This window comes from Typha angustifolia, chromosome 11 (genome assembly GCF_048772165.1).
Source record: "Typha angustifolia cultivar Huaian chromosome 11, ASM4877216v1, whole genome shotgun sequence".
Taxonomy (NCBI): Eukaryota; Viridiplantae; Streptophyta; class Magnoliopsida; order Poales; family Typhaceae; genus Typha; species Typha angustifolia.
The window spans coordinates 16,341,076-16,356,922 of record NC_133249.1 but is presented as its reverse complement, the minus strand read 5'-3'; the positions used below and the strand labels follow the sequence as shown (position 1 = coordinate 16,356,922).

The 15,847-nt window shown below is 38.7% G+C and overlaps 3 protein-coding genes across 3 annotated transcripts; all 3 read right to left on the bottom strand.

Moving 5' to 3' along the window:
• Nucleotides 1–127: 127 nt before the first annotated feature.
• LOC140771216 (histone deacetylase 6) lies at nt 128–5,272 on the bottom strand. Its single transcript, XM_073112661.1, has 6 exons — nt 4,586–5,272; nt 1,943–2,383; nt 1,705–1,847; nt 1,031–1,121; nt 812–936; nt 128–486 (listed from the first exon to the last, which is right to left on the bottom strand). The coding sequence occupies exons 1-5, from the start codon at nt 5,147–5,149 to the stop codon at nt 859–861; spliced, it is 1,317 nt and encodes a 438-aa protein (XP_072968762.1). The 5' UTR covers nt 5,150–5,272; the 3' UTR covers nt 128–486; nt 812–858.
• A 569-nt stretch (nt 5,273–5,841) lies between these two features.
• Nucleotides 5,842–12,565, bottom strand: LOC140771218 (farnesyl pyrophosphate synthase-like). Its single transcript, XM_073112663.1, has 12 exons — nt 12,343–12,565; nt 10,680–10,704; nt 10,479–10,594; nt 10,283–10,369; nt 9,876–9,992; nt 9,701–9,789; nt 9,422–9,473; nt 7,736–7,831; nt 7,589–7,633; nt 7,360–7,449; nt 7,211–7,282; nt 5,842–6,181 (listed from the first exon to the last, which is right to left on the bottom strand). Exons 1-12 carry the CDS (start codon nt 12,472–12,474, stop codon nt 6,053–6,055), a joined length of 1,050 nt encoding a protein of 349 aa, XP_072968764.1. The 5' UTR covers nt 12,475–12,565; the 3' UTR covers nt 5,842–6,052.
• Nucleotides 12,566–13,489: 924 nt separating this feature from the next.
• On the bottom strand, nt 13,490–15,108 carry LOC140770810 (E3 ubiquitin-protein ligase At1g63170-like). Its single transcript, XM_073112089.1, has 3 exons — nt 14,552–15,108; nt 14,084–14,447; nt 13,490–13,970 (listed from the first exon to the last, which is right to left on the bottom strand). Exons 1-3 carry the CDS (start codon nt 14,968–14,970, stop codon nt 13,824–13,826), a joined length of 930 nt encoding a protein of 309 aa, XP_072968190.1. The 5' UTR covers nt 14,971–15,108; the 3' UTR covers nt 13,490–13,823.
• Between the last annotated feature and the right edge of the window lie 739 nt (nt 15,109–15,847).

The window sequence follows — 15,847 nt, the reverse complement described above, 5'->3', positions numbered from 1 at the left end:
TTCCATCTCTAAATACATAATATAAGTGCAACTATTTCTTAATGCATATGCATCTCCCACTACAATGAACCAAACAACCACAAAAGGCATCTCCAGATACAAAGAACAAACAGACCCATAAGGCATCTCCAAGAACACAAATAACAGAAACAATTGAAGCGCTAATACTGGTTCAACATCCTAAGTAGACAAACTAATGCATACATATAAAAGACCATCAAAAAGAAGACAGATATGTAATGACATGGATTACATAGACAACAAAGTTATAACACGTTTACATACTCTGATATGCAAAGAGGAAAAAATAACACGGCTGTTTGTTCAAACATACGACTTTTACCTACTCCGTCTGATATGGATACCTTTCACAATACCAGATAATGTTCATTCAGATGCCAGGTGAAGAGATGTACAACACTTAACAGCGATGTCAGATATGGGTGTCAGAATGTGGGAGTGGACTCGAACTTCCTTGTATATATCCTGAAGAGAGGTAGATGCACATCTCAGCTGCTTCTAATTTATTATAGATGGCGCACACATATGATAGACAAATAAGTTCCAAACTAATACAATTGGAAAGGAAAAGTTTATTTTGGACTCAATTTGTTGTAAAATTATATGTTACCCCCAAACTCACTTGTATCGCTATCTATCTTTCTATTCAAATTTCAAAATGCCACATTTTATATAAATGGCATACACTTGCCTTTAATGTGGTCCTCAACAATCTGCATACAAAGGCGGTGATCCAAAACGCTGCAAACTATTAAATTAGAACAAAAATGCAAACTAAAATATTATTTACCTATCGGTCGGAGTTAGTTGTTAATTTTCATGAATGCTTTATCAATCTTAACACTCTGGTTCAGAATCGTAAGCGTCACCAGTCCATAATTGACGATGTGGCCTTCTGTCCATGTCTTCTTCTTCCTATATGATCAAGTTCGACAGAGTCAAAATATAATATATTAAAAGAACAAACAGAAGAAAGATGCGAGTTATTTTGATTGCAGTAGTGAGCAACCTCTTCAGGAGCTTCAGCATCTGGTGGCCTTGGCTGGAACTGCACACTTGGAGCATGTTCAATTTTTGACAGGTTATCCAAAACCATATTCCTGCAAAGAGTTCAAGTAACATGTATTCATTCCATATGGAGCAATGTTGGAGAATATGAAATACCTGTTTAGCACTTATGGGGTAGTTTATACTTTATACACAGGGTTACCTGATGAAGCTTCTAAAGAAACTGAGGCTCAGGACTCAGGAGACACAAGCAATTTCAAAGTGAAGGCGGCACAAACAAGAACTATAGAAGTTCACATAATAAAATATGCCTTGCAACAACACAAAAAGCATGAAGTAGACACTCTATTATTAGCATACAGATAGCGATCCAGTTCTAGTATACTTATAGATAATGATTTTGTCAGCAATCTGTAAAGAGACTAACATCCTTAGTAATGTAATACAAGTTCTTTTTTTTTTAAAGTAAGGCCTGAATTATGTACTACAAGTTACATCTAGCTGTAAGGAGAACTAATAGTGTTCTGTTAATATCTGTAGCATAGCAGTAATAGAAACCTTGACATATTGGAAACACTTAAAATCATTCTATTTATTACATAAACAATGTAAGATTCTGGATATCTTCCTCTAAAAAGCAAAGTGATAGGAGATTCATTAGTAATTCACAATTACCTTAAATTTTCTAGATCTTTTGCAGTGTTCAGATTCTCTACATTTCTGGGTTCGATATGAAGAGTATAGTCAGGACCAAAGTACTCATAATATTCATTGTAAGGCAACTTGTTATCAGGTTCAACTCCAAGTGCAACCGCTGTCTGCACCATAGTATCACAGCAACATGTAATTTGCTTGAAAAACCTAGCTTACTACCATAACCAAATACCATGAACATAGGAAGCATGCAGCATACCTCATAGCACCAGCAGCGAGCAACATTCCGAATTGTGTAACCTCCTCCTCCTAAAACCATCAGGGGTACATTAAAAGATCGAAGATATCGAAGGCAGTCTGCATGCCCCTTCACAGACAAGTTGAAACAACCTAGCCTATCTCCAGCCAAGGAATCTGCCCCACATTGGAGAACAACTACATCGGGCTGGTAGACATCCATAACTTTTTGGATGATAGATCTAAATAGACCACGGAAACTCTCATCATCGATACCATCACTCAATGGAACATTGACAGCATAATATTTCCCTTGCTTATCTCCAACATCACTAATATGTCCTGTTCCAGGAAAGAAATCCCCATATTTGTGGAATGAAACAGTCATGACTCTATCAGTTGTGAAGAACGCCTCCTCCACACCATCTCCATGGTGAACATCAATGTCTACATATAGCACACGCTGCATATTGAGCAACATAGACAAATCACAGAGATTAAGGAAACAAATAAAAAGATGAATATAACATAAGAGAAAACTAATGCAAGAAAAGAAGAAGACACAATCACTTAAGAGTGCTAATTCTTCAACAATCATCACCAGGAAATCACAGTGTTAACAATTTTGTAAATCCACTATCATATGCTTAAACTTCAAATTGCGCCAGAAAAACTTAAAAACTGTCAGTCACATAACTACACAATATGCTTAAAAAAGGCATAAGCAGACATCCATAGAAAATCACCTTGACATGGATTTCATAAAATATGTACTAATGTAGAATAAGCAAAAGAGAATCATATCGAAGATTTCATTATTTAACCACGAATAGATGCATAGAAAATGGAGATCAGTCTCTATAATTGCATCTCAAATTGTATTTACCATTGTTCTAAAAGCAGCTAATATGGCAGCATCATAGCGAAATTAAGCTACTACTGCCACACCATGGGCTTGGCAACATATTATGGCGGTTTGGGTCCATGGCAGTTGGTATGGCAGCCATAGGCACCCACATTGCAGCCAATATGACAGGCAAGATTCAATTATACATGTAAAATAGCATCTAATATCAATTAAAACATGGTAGGGTGGTTCATTCTTGACTAGTAGTGGTCTAATATTGCATATCTGAGATTCTCATAAAGCTCAAGTCACCATGAAAACCCATAACTGTCTGTTAGAGAGAGAGAAAAGATAGAGGAGATCACTACTAAAGTAATCAATACTAATAAGTTGTATGAATTAGTATTCACCCATGTTTAGCAATGTTCAGGAGTATCAAGTCCACTATCAATAATTTACTTTCTACCCTTTCTTTATTAATCGTATGTCCTACTTTCTTTTTTTTCCTTCTTCACAAACCAGATTCCACATCTTTATCTTCTTCCTCTATGAAATTGATTTGTATTGCTATATGTACTAGCAAAATATAAAAGGTTTGAACTTTGAAATACACCTTGGGTTCATAGCACCTGCCACCACCTAAGCTATGAATCCTTTGCCCTCTATCTTTCCACAACGCTCTCTTTGGAGCATTGGTCATTACATAGAAAAGAAAGCATATAACAATAAACGAAGTTACTGAAGGTAAAAGTGATTGTAATTGAGAACTAACATAGATAGTAGGTACCATACTAATGGCTTTGACAAGGATAGGGATCTAATGCTGGAAGAACATAATTATAAGTAGGAGAGAAGGGGAAAAACAAAAGAATGTGAGTTAATGTATGCATAAAGATGAAAGAAGATTGTCACTACCTCTACTTCAAGAATCTCATGAAGAAGAATAGGGTAAGGTTAAAAGGGAATGCTACCACATAAAGCTCCTCCAAATGAAGAGTCTAAGTTGGACAAGGTATATACAGACTTGCCCGAAAGGTTGTTTTCCTACTCAAAATTGAAACCTTATGATGCATAGTAGCATGCATTACAGTCAAATAAAAGATGCCTTCAAGACTTCGAACAGGGACAGACACATACATGATTTATATGGACATCATTTAATCAATATGAACACCAACCTTTAACTGCAAAATTGGCTTCCTTTTCTCCTAAAGAAAATTTCTGTAAAGATAATAATTTCTGTCTTTCAGAATTTACCTATAAAGCAAATGATAAAATGAGATCAAAGGATTTGATAGAGAAGCTAACAACTCTTTATACATTAAACTGCATACAGCTTTAGGCATACTTGTAAGATTACATTGATTTAACAAATTAATTAAAAGAAATAATCCCATTTACAATAGAAAGTTATTTTCACTTCTGCAGTCCATAAGATATGTTCAACTCAGCTTTGGTCTTCAGCTGCAGAAGAGTGGATATTCTTGTATCAAACTGAATTGCATGTATTATTTCTTAGTCTATGCCGTATATTTTCTTGAAGAACTCATCTAAGCATTAAGTAACAAACCTAAAATTTCTCCGCAAGCTTCTCCCACCATTCAGATCACTTCCTAAACCAAAAATTTTGAAGGAACGTACCAACCTCTTAACCCTACTAGCCCTACTCAAAACTCGCGTAATATTTCAAACAATCGTGTTTATTACACAAACAGTCCAAATCAAGCTGATACCACAAAATCAAATCAGGATACAGCAAATTGAAATGCATCAATGGAGAGCAGAGCACAAGAAAATTAGAAAGGAAGACCGGCAAACCCTATGAAACTTGAGGAGCTCAAGGATGGCGAGGACGATGTCGTTGACGTAGCAGAACCCCGACGCCTCGCACTTCTTGGCGTGATGGAGTCCGCCAGCCCAGTTGATGGCGATGTCAGCGTCTCCACGGTTGATCTTGACGGCGGCGCCGATGGATCCGCCGGCCGAGGCCTGACAGAACTGGAAGAGCCCATCGAATACCGGGCAATCCTCGCCAACATTGAAGCGCTTGAGAACACGAGAATCTTGGGCGGCGGCATCGGAGGAGGAGGCAATCGACGGGGCAACGGAGGCGAGGAAGTCGACGTAGTCTTCGGAGTGGAACCGGCGGATGTCGGCGGCGGAGGCGGGGAAGGGGCGGGAGATCTCCATGAGGCGGTGCAGGGAGTAGTGAACGACGAGGTTGTGAGCCATCCGGATCCGGTGGGGCTTCATCGGGTGGCCCTGGCCGTAGTAGTAGTCACCGATGCTTGGCTCGTAGAAGTAGCTCACTCGACGACGACGAGCATCCAATCCGGAAGCCGGAGACGGCAGCGATGCGCCATCCGCCTCCGCCGCCGACATCTTTCTCTCTCTACTTCTTGGAAGGAGATTAGAGAGAGACAGAGTGAGAGGCAACCTCACTGCTGGGGAAAAGAAATGTTTGGCTTCTTACAGCGAGAATGGAACTTCTTTTGATCTGGATTTTTAAATCCCTCGACGGCTGGTGATGTTGCAAATATGACATTGATACCCACACCCTTCATTTTGAAATATTATATATTCTCTTGTAATTAAAAATAAATAATAAAAAACAATAGTCTATTACTTTGCTTGTATTTTCCAAAATATATCCCCAATAATAACGATAATGAATGTGTTCATCATATGTATAGTGTAAACTACAACAATCACATATTATCTCTCCTCAGAAATTATGGGTTCTAAAGTTTCCTCCCAGAAATATATTGTAGCACGTGAGCTTGGAGCAAATTTAAGGTTGGAAAATTCAGAGCTTAATGCCAAAATCCTAATTAGGAGGTGTAATCTATAATTAATTAGGTTAATAAGGTCATCACATAGAGAATGAGATTTATTGTACATAAAACGAGCTCATGAGCCATGATTATTCTCAAATTTAAATCCCGACTTAACATTAATTAATTAGGACACCGTTCAATTCCCATTTCTCTTCAAAAATATTTACTGCTTTACTGTGGAGGCCTGTATAGGAAGGTCTTGTTCCTGAGATGTGTATTTATCCATTCAAAGACAAGTGGCAAAAATAATAAGATAACATTGAATGCCATCAACAGTTCAAAGATTCATAACAAATGGAATCTAGAGTAAACAGAGCTAATAATAGTAACCAATAAGCCAGAGAAGTGGTTCATTACTACTTGGAATTAGCACAATGTGAAATAATGAAATCATGAGAAGGACGATACTCCGCTGTGAACGCAGAGACCAGTAGTTATCACGCAACAGCTACTTCTGCCTCTTGTAGATCTTGTGCAGAAAAGACTTCAACACCTCCTGCACTGCTTTACTTGGCTGGGCTTCAATTGATGATATTAGTTTTGCATAACTTGTGCTCTCATACTCGGAAAATACATTCTGCCAAAGAGAGAAATAGGAGAGCATAAACCAAATGATGTAACTTTCATAGAAATGGAATGAACTGAATTTTTGAGATAATCCTTGCCAGGAAATTTTTCATTTTCACTCAATGATGTCGCTCTTTTCCCATTGTCCAAATATATCAGATCTTATCCTGAACCTATCAAGTGAATATGTGCCACGCACATGAAGTGATAGGATGGAGGGATTAAGTACGAGTACTCTAATGTGCAACAGTGAAGTACGAAATGGTAGGATGATGAGTCGGAGTATGAAGAGTTTATGTAAAATCAGGAACTTGTATTGCAGATCTATGTATATGGAATAAACCTGAAGTATACGATATAGTGTTGTATATATCATAATGTTGTCTACATTGCAGCCATCCCATATATTTGGGATTCACAGCTTCTTGTTGTTATCGCTTCTGCTTGTGCTGTTATATTTGACATTGCACGTATTATAGTTCACTATCTTATAAAAGCAAAAGCACGACTATTGAAAGATAGAGCATAGACGAGAACACGAGGTTGTCTGATGGAAGCTACATTAAACAATGAGAAAAAAAAATTAACTCTTTGTATGGTTGGCAGATGATCTTACTGAAGTGTTATCAGATAGTAAGGCACACCAGTCAACAAACTATATCATCTCCAAGGTAAGATGTCAATATTCTTCTAGAAAGGCCAAAACTTGACACGCAGCAGAAATGTACACTATTTGACCTGTAATTTTTCTTAGTTCGAGCTGAACACCTAGTAAACTAATTCAACCTCTATTATCTTACAAATACAAATGCTCTACATTCATGGTAGTATTTGATTGACACTTTGATCAGTCATCAGTACCAGAAAAGAGAGAGAAAGATGAGAAAACATAGTGAGATTATGTAGTCTGCATTTTAACACTATCAGTATTGGTTGAGTTGGACCTAAAGAAAATTAAGGCTAAAACAGCAGGATCCTAGGGTTACTATTAGTAGATTATGTGCCATAACATAGAAAATAGAAGCAAGATAGGGACAACCTCAAGATTGAGATCTTTATATAAACTCTTCACTTTTGCAACACAAGCTGGATCAGACTTTCCATAATTCACCTGAAGATTACATATGAAAGATTATATTATCTGCCAGTTAATGAGATCTAATGAAGCAGCAAGAATGTTGGCCTTACATATAAAAGTTCCTTTTGGCTCTCATTAGCATGCTCAAGAGCTTGAACAACTAGCCAAGAGCATTTATAGTCTTCAATGTCAGTTCCAATCTGTCAGAAAGCATCTTGTTATAAAGTGGAGTCGATATCCAACCGTGGCGTATCCATTAGAATTAGCATCAGAAAAGAGGTTAAACTTTAACTTATCGATTTACTCGAGAAAAATGAGAGATTGGGTAAATGCACTAACCTTACCAATAAAATCAGAATCACCAAAACAATCTAAATAATCATCCTGCAAGATGTTGCCCATCATTGATGCCACAAAATGAGAATCAGAAATCACTAGCAAGGGAAAGTTCAAAGGGTTCATACACATGACAAAATTTAGAATCACCTGAACTTGAAAGTACGTTCCCATCTCAACAAGAATATTCTTAACATCAACAAAATTATCCAAATTTTCACCAGACATTAGCAGCGCACATGCGACCTTAAAATGCAAGCAGTGAGGAAGTTCAATATTTCTGAATAATGTTGTAAAACCTCTACAGAGTACAAGAGTAAGTAATGCGTTCAGAGAACAATGAGAAAGGATTTAAGAGCACAAACAGTAGAACCGAAGTTACACAACTTCTACTATAGTTTATGTACTACAACTGCATATATCTTGTAAAATAAAGAAACCTAAATACAGCTGATGCTTCCTTCGTTCTAGTTGTTCATTTGCAAGACAGATTTGTTTCTATAAGCTTCATAAACAGTAGTTACTAGTTCCTTGGGAAGTATCTCTAGAGTTATTTTCAACTTTTCTGGATCCTCTCATAACAAGCATCTGTATTACATGATTGTTTCTCCGCTTTTTTAATCCTTCTAAAAGAAAAGTACATTTAGGGTATTGAAGTGATTTCTGATCATTGATGCAGAAGTTTGACTTCTATCAATGCCAAAGCACAGATCTTTTGTCATAGTTATATCCTAGATCCTAGATCCTAGATAATCATAAGGAACATCCCAAAAGTTACTTTGTAGTTTGTACTTTGTCCAACTCTAACTCAGTATATGCCATCATCCCTTTCCACTCTCTCATACCATATCACATGCAACATGTATATACATGCACACTCTGATGATGAGTCCGCATGAGAAAAGAAAGAGAAGATGCATAGACAAAACAAGTGTTCATCCAACTCCACTTGGTCTAAGTTCTCTACTAAGCCAGATTTCTCCAATGTGCATTTATTTGGAGCTATCGAAATGTTTCACTAATTCTGAGGATTCCTGGATACCTACAAAGCCACAAGACCATCCAATAGATGAAATTGACAAAAACCAATGATCATAATGACAGTCTACCTATTTGCCCTACTTGCCCCACCTGCTCCAACTATTCACAGGACTAGAGATTCGAGAACACAAGTAGTGTCCAGGCTTATCATGATAGTAATCCTTATCATCATAGCCTTACCTTCAAAAGAGGAAATAAGAAGTGGATAACCCTAAGGACAGACCAAATAGATTATATTATCCAAATTCAACTAAACCTGGATTTTGCAAACATTTGTTGTTCTTGGGCAGGTGATGGTGGGGTTAGTAATGTGGAATCAGGAGATCAACCATGTACAGTCTAAGCTCCTGAAACCAACAAAAGCTATTTCCAAGTTAGCCTAGGTTTCAGAAATGGCTAGAAGGGAATGGGAACAATTTTTTTTATTAGAGAAGGTAAAGTGCACTTTAGACACACAAGTCAGCCAAAAGCACCTACAATAGTAAAGAAGAAAAGTAGTACTTTGCAGTATTTTTTTCTAAATAATCTGTGGAATATGGGGATGGATAAAACATGATCTGCAGCAAGTTCCTTACGTTCATGTAAATCTACAGTAAAAATTGCACAAAAAGCTCTTATACATTTGAAGGTTCACAATCTAAAACCACACGGATTAACGTACTGTCAATATTCAACAAACTTGTACTATAAGAAGAGGAGATCAAAAGCAGAATGTGTTCCTCAGAAAAATCTCAGATATCAAGAGAAGTATATGTGTGAAAGAGATAAATTTACTAGAACAGAACTTCAACTTACAGGAAGGTAGAATGAATAGTAAGCTGTTTTGTATTGAACAATGCGACGATAACTGCATATTAATTCACAATTTTCATGATTAGCAATACCTTTAAAGCATGTCATCATATTGGGGAAAGCCAACAAAATCATAAGAAAAAGGAACAAGCCTATAACATTTTAAAGAAGATTAATGGCACTTGACTAAACAGATCATGATTAATCTATGATTTCCATATTTGCAGTTGTCAGAGATAATATATAGATTACTCAACCAAAGGAATGCAACTTTTCACATACACTGGAAGCGTATATTTTGACAGATCTTTTTCCCCTTCATGAGTAGTAATCAGATCTAGCATCTGCCCTGAAGCTGTCTGAAACTCAACCTATTGGGATAAAATAAAATTTAGTTACCTAATACATGGTGCTGAGTTGAAAAGTGAATTCTGAACAGTATTAAGAACAGAATTACCTCATTAAACAAATCAAGAAGATCTACATAGTAAGGTTTTCCCTTGAAATGCCGTTTAAGAATCCGAGGAATGTGATTCCGAAGTATAATCCCATCGTTTGCAGCAATAAGGCCAACCTATGACAATAGTTAGGATGAAACGATGACTTTCTTTGATGATATGATGAAAGTTAGAATGTTTTTTTATATTAACATGCAACATAATATCATAAAGCTTGAATATTTGACAAAAAGACAGAAGAATGACTCCCAAATCCCCACCCAAGCTACATGGCAAAATTACAAACACACAGAACCAAGTCTTACAAGGAATATCATAAAGACATTTAAGATGATAAACTTTTAGTAAGCAAAATTAGATTAGTAAATGCAACCGATAAAACCAAAAGGCGAGCTAGTTAACAAACCTTAGGCACTCTAAACCAGCAAAGCTGGCCTCGTCTTGTATGAGAATTGTCCATAATATCATCAAGGACTAGAAAATACGCTTGAAGCTGAAAGATGTATTGTACAAGTAGCCAACGATGAGAAAGTATAATAAATATTTGCAGGCCAATTTCCCTATTAAAAAATGGAAGAAAAATAGGAAAAAAAAAAGTTTACCCATTCAATGCACCAACCAAGGGCACATGCATGAAAGACTTCATCTTCACTTAGTTGATTTTCTTCTTTTAGCAACTTGTAGCTATCAACAACAGAGATTCCACGATTCAGTTTCCCTACCAATAATACACATTAGTTAAGTCAGGATCTGCTTAAGCATGTATTTTATATATTATCCACAAAATAATACTACTTCCCGACCTCCGGGCACATTGTAGTCCAGCATCTGTAACAAAAGAAGGCCATAAGACATTAAACAGTGGCATTGGATAAGAACTGGAAACTTATTGATAAAAATGTTGTAAAGAAGAGTCATAGAGACGATACCAAACAAAATTAAGTTTTCGATTCTATAAAAATAATTAGATGGACGTACTCCGCGTAACTAAATTAAATAAAGCAAGTGAAATCTGAATGAAATAGAAGGCACCAACATTGAGGCATCAGACTTAATGTGAAGCATGTGTTATTGACTTACTCATATATACCATTTTCCATATACTCATATACACCATTTTCCAAATTCTAGCAAAGAAAATAGTATATATTGAAGTGAACAGTTGTTAATATTCCTCTGATTACCAGTAAGATGTTTAACATAATTAAAGTTATGCCGATGAATTTGAGGCGCGGAGAATACCAACTCTATGGCCTTGTACAGAAGCCCCATGATGTTTCTACTTTACTGCAGGCCTTTTTCTATTTTCCTGGAGCTATGCTGAGCTGATCCCACTATTCTAGGTGGAGTTTCATTTTCTTAGGTGAAGGTCCCTATCTTAGGTGGAGCCTTGTTTTCTTAGATGAACATCACCCCTGGTATTTAGACCAAGGTCATGCTTTGCTCTTTGCTATCTCCTGATTGATGCAATCAGTAGAGTTTGTTCATTTGTTTCTCTTCTTTCCAACTGCTTCTTTTGCTTCCGTTTTACTCATATTTGTGACCAGCCCTTGTAGTAGAGGTTGTGCTATGGCATTAGAGGAGGAGTGACTCGACGAAATCTCCAGCTTTCACATTGTTTCCTTCTTCCATCAATCTGGCAGTATAAGTTTTCCCCTTTCCATGTAATAGAGTTATCACATTTTCATCTGAACATTTGGACGAACTATATCGATAGGACAGAGAAGAACTCCTTATTACGAAAGGTGAAAGGAAAAAGTGTTGTATTATTCTGTTTGTCCTTGTGAGAGGAACTTGTTCTGGCAATCTCTTGTGGCGGACAAAATAGCTGCTGGCATATTGGTTGGAGAACCCTTGCAGATACTGTCGGTTAAAAGGTACTCCTAGGTGTCATCCCAGGAATGGGTTGCCAGCAAATTATGACCAAAGTTAGCTAAAGAAAATTGCAGCATTACAGCTTACTGAAACTAGTTTAGTAAATATTCACAGTCACAAAGGAGCTCGCAGCAGATTGCGATGGTTAACTATTTGTTAAAGCTTAAATCGACGATCTAAGCTCGTATCAAAGGCTTGAAAGTTTGCATTGGGCTATAGTTGGTTCTCTCCACTGCATTGGAGAAATAATTGGTCTTTCCGAAGAAGAAGAAAAAGAAAAAGAAAAAAGGACGAATATAGCGGAAATGCAACTGCTTTTACATAGGCTCTATCAAGTATCAATCACTTTATTAATACTTCATCTCCAATTAGGTGAGAATCAAATAAGAAAGAAATAGACGCAGGAAAAAGGGAAAAAGAAAAAGGAAAGGCATAACTTTCAATGATCACTCAAGAGAAGCAAAGAAGATCTCAAAGATCCCCCAAGGTAGCAGACATTGGAAAGCTCAGATTTTAGAAGCTAAAGGGAGGGTAATGCTTGGGGGAAAAAGATTCAGGAGTGCAACTTAGATCTCGTGAGCGAACACGTACCCGATCGATCCATTGACGGGACTCATCGGTGAAGTCGAAGGCGGGATCTCCGAGGAGCTCCGCCTTGAGTCGACGGTAGATCTCCCGAAACGTCGCCTTCACATCATCGCTCCCACTCCCGTTCTCCGCCATCGCCGCCGATACAAAGCGAGAATAGAGCGAGATTAGAGAGAGAGAGGGGGGGGGGGGTTGATTTGAGTTAATAGCTGAGCTGGACAGAGAGATGTAGTCGGGTTAGGCCTCTGGGCTCTGGTTCAGAATATGGAGCTTTGCTTGTCCAAAAGGCCCCTGGTTATAACCTTATTATCTTCGATGCCATAAACTTTGGCAGAAGATTCTATCCATCGGAGATGCACGAATTCAGTGCAGCCTTGAGTACTTGACAATTCCTTTAGGCTGCCGGTCTGGCATTGCAAGATAGTTTTCGTTGCCGCTCGTTTGGAGCAAATCCAGATGGAATCGGGGCCGGATGCTCCGGAGAGCGAAACGTGTGGCGTGCAGGCGTGCAGCCAGCCGAGAGGGATCACGGCCGATATGGTAAATAGCTGTCAAAGTAGGAGGGCAGCATTGGAAATCCAACCGTGGTGTAGGTGGTGCGCAGCAGCGCAGGTGTGGGAGGGGCCATTAGCCCATTACACTACACAGAAACTGCCGAGCGAGGACCACGTGCGCCCGACACTAGGAGAGGAGAGATGCGAATCCCAGCGGCCGGTTCTGGTAGTATTGGATTCGATCCCCCGGCTGCGGGGGTTAGGTACCAATCGTTGCGGATCTTGAAGACAAAAAACACGCATAGATTAAATTAAAGAACCCAACCAGAATCACGTAGCGGATCGACTGCAGCCTCGAGTGCATGAACTTGCTGCAGTTGGATACCTTCTTTTTCCCCCCTTTTCTTTTCTTTTCTTTTCTTTTCTTTTCTTTTCTTTTTATTATAAATTATAAACAGTTAAAAAGCTCTTTTATCAGTTTATAGAAACTCTCGGCCGTCCAAGTGCCAACAAAATACTGCCGATTAGCTCGCTCGCTCGCAAGAAGTTGCTGGTAATCGTGCTGCATAAAACCTGCTCGCCAAGGATTCCGGAGCATGTGGATCGGATTCGAATTACCTTTCTTTTAGAGCTGGAGATTTCCATGAATAAAATTCCTCTCTCTTTTTTCCCCCATAGAATGGCATCAATCAGTCAATCAGATTCAGGGGATACATTTTTAAGTGTATTTTATTTACAGCATCTCTGAAGGTAAAATAAAAATAAAAATCAGCTGCAGCCGAGTCAGGTACTACACGGCGCCGGCTATAATTTCTCGGACAAACAACCTACAACTAAGAAGAAAATAAATAAAGAAATGTTTTTAACTGACTCGGCCGCCGCCAAGTATACAAACATTCAGCGCGCAGTCATGTCGATATCTATAATTAAGCTGTAGAAAGAGAAATCTAGGCTAAATCTAGAACACTTGTTTGATTCCTGCATCGTTAATTATTTGTGGAGCTCTTGTTTGCATAGAGGGCAACAAGATATGATCCTAAGCCATTGATCAACACACGTGAGGTGAAACAGATGGGAGCACGGCAATTGCCTCACTTCATCCCTGTCCCTATACTTGGTCAAGCATATGCAGCATTCCTGCAGGTAGCAGCCAATTAGATAACAATTTAAGAGTCAGTACACGGCCTCACTTACTGATGATTGCTACTAGTCATTACAATCTAAAGCTCCATCCATTGATGATTACTTACAGTGCTTTCTCTTCGGAGCTCGTTTGCGGCATCGACGTCGTGGTCTTTGAACCGCCAATGAGGCAACTCTGCGATCTGCTCGTCGGAGGCTCCTCGGTCCTTGGAGGCCGAGTTCATGTTGTATCCTAATGCGTTGTTGATGAAGGGAACGCAGCAGCAGAGCAGAACAAAGAGAAGGAAAGGGAAGGAGTAGGCAATGGCGTTCCAAGCTAGCAGTGCCATGCAGAGCAGATGCAGCTTTGGAGCCCGGTAGAAGGACCCGTATCGTGAATCGAATACCCATACGTTGCCCATCACGAACCAGATTGCGAAGAAGAGCTCCAGAAATGTCCTGGATTTGTTCATCAGATAGGAAGTAGTACTCCTGTGCATAATATATACGTACATATATGCGTTATTAGCTCAGACAGACGTACGTACGTACACGTTTGAAATATTTATAATTTAGCTAGCCAGCCAGCTATGTACCTTGGCTCCTCACTGCCCCTTTGCTGCTCTAAGTCGGAATTTAAGCCGCCGGCGGAAGAGTGGCGGTAACGCCAGTAGAGGAGAGGAAGGCTAAGGATATTGCCGAGGTTGTATGCTCCAAGCCAGAGTCTAATAGGCCAGACCGGATTCTCCTTCTTAGAGACGGCCATGGTCACCGCAATCGCCACGATCTGCGCTACTAAGACGGTGAATTCCAAGGCCAACCACCCCCGGGAGTTGAACGGGTTCGACGCCACGTCGGACCTCGGCCCGTTCTGGTACTCGTACACTCTCCTCAAGAAGCTGAACCATCGCGCTCGCGATATCCTCGTCACCGTTCTCATCAGCAGCGCCAGAGGTAGAGATCGGCCGGCGCCATCTCCACCCCCCGTTCGTATACTGATCACTTGACTATTCATTTAACTAAAGCATATGCATATGTTGCTTATGGACAAGCGCCAAATTTGTTTGGTAATAAGAGAAGGATAATTTAGAACCAAGAAGAAGAGCTGTGCACTGAGACTCAAGTATGGAGATGGTGGAATTCATGGCGTATGAGTGAGTTTGGATTGGAAGAAATAAGGTGGGATTGAAGGGAGAGGAAGGTAGAGAGAGTTGGGTTAAGATGGTGACCAAGAATCTAACAGCTTTGCGTCGGCTCCAAGTGTAAACAGAGAGCTACTTAGCCGTTGGCCTAACCATCGCCTTCCCTCCCTATTTTCACCCAGTTCTTTATTTGTAAAGCTAACCAGAATTGAGCGGCCAAGTCTTTAATTATAAGTCTTTTACCAGTGCCCATTATCGTAGTATGTTCTTTTCAGATTAATGAACTACAAATGTAATTAGTAAAAAATAAAAATTTTAGTTTGGGTTCTCGCGAATGAAATTTCTGTCATAGAAAAAAAAAAATTTAAGATAAATTATACATGTGTATGCCTAATTTAGCTCATTTATTTCTTGTTTTTTAGGAGATCGGATCATATATTCGACTTATATATTGAGGACAAGTTAGTTCGTCTATTTAGTATATGAGTAGTTTACGAACTTATAATCAGTTAAAAAGAATATAATATATATAGTTTTTAATTATTACCCATCTGATTTGCTTTCTACCTATCCGCGTGCTTATATAACTATATAATAAAAAGTATCTATAGTTACTAGCATTTATACGTAGAGAGACCAATTAAATTCTCAACTCTAATTACCAGAAGTCATGGTCTGGTCTCCAAAGATGTATTTTAAGTGAAAGAACCATACTTCTCTTATAGCTTCGAACTCACTTTGGTTAAGATA

Excerpts from the sequence above, each read along its gene's own strand:
- LOC140771216 (XM_073112661.1), bottom strand. The coding sequence starts at position 5,149 with ATGTCGGCGGCGGAGGCGGATGGCGCATCGCTGCCGTCTCCGGCTTCC. Across the intron at positions 1,122-1,704 it reads AAAGATCTAGAAAATTTAAG|GAATATGGTTTTGGATAACC; the intron begins GTAATTGTGAAT and ends AACTCTTTGCAG. Across the intron at positions 937-1,030 it reads ATGCTGAAGCTCCTGAAGAG|GAAGAAGAAGACATGGACAG; the intron begins GTTGCTCACTAC and ends TTGATCATATAG.
- LOC140771218 (XM_073112663.1), bottom strand. The coding sequence starts at position 12,474 with ATGGCGGAGAACGGGAGTGGGAGCGATGATGTGAAGGCGACGTTTCGG. Across the intron at positions 10,370-10,478 it reads TTGGTTGGTGCATTGAATGG|CTTCAAGCGTATTTTCTAGT; the intron begins GTAAACTTTTTT and ends TACATCTTTCAG. Across the intron at positions 6,182-7,210 it reads ATAAAGATCTCAATCTTGAG|AATGTATTTTCCGAGTATGA; the intron begins GTTGTCCCTATC and ends TCTCTTTGGCAG.
- LOC140770810 (XM_073112089.1), bottom strand. The coding sequence starts at position 14,970 with ATGAATAGTCAAGTGATCAGTATACGAACGGGGGGTGGAGATGGCGCC. Across the intron at positions 14,448-14,551 it reads AGGGGCAGTGAGGAGCCAAG|GAGTACTACTTCCTATCTGA; the intron begins GTACATAGCTGG and ends TATTATGCACAG. Across the intron at positions 13,971-14,083 it reads AGCTCCGAAGAGAAAGCACT|GAATGCTGCATATGCTTGAC; the intron begins GTAAGTAATCAT and ends TGCTACCTGCAG.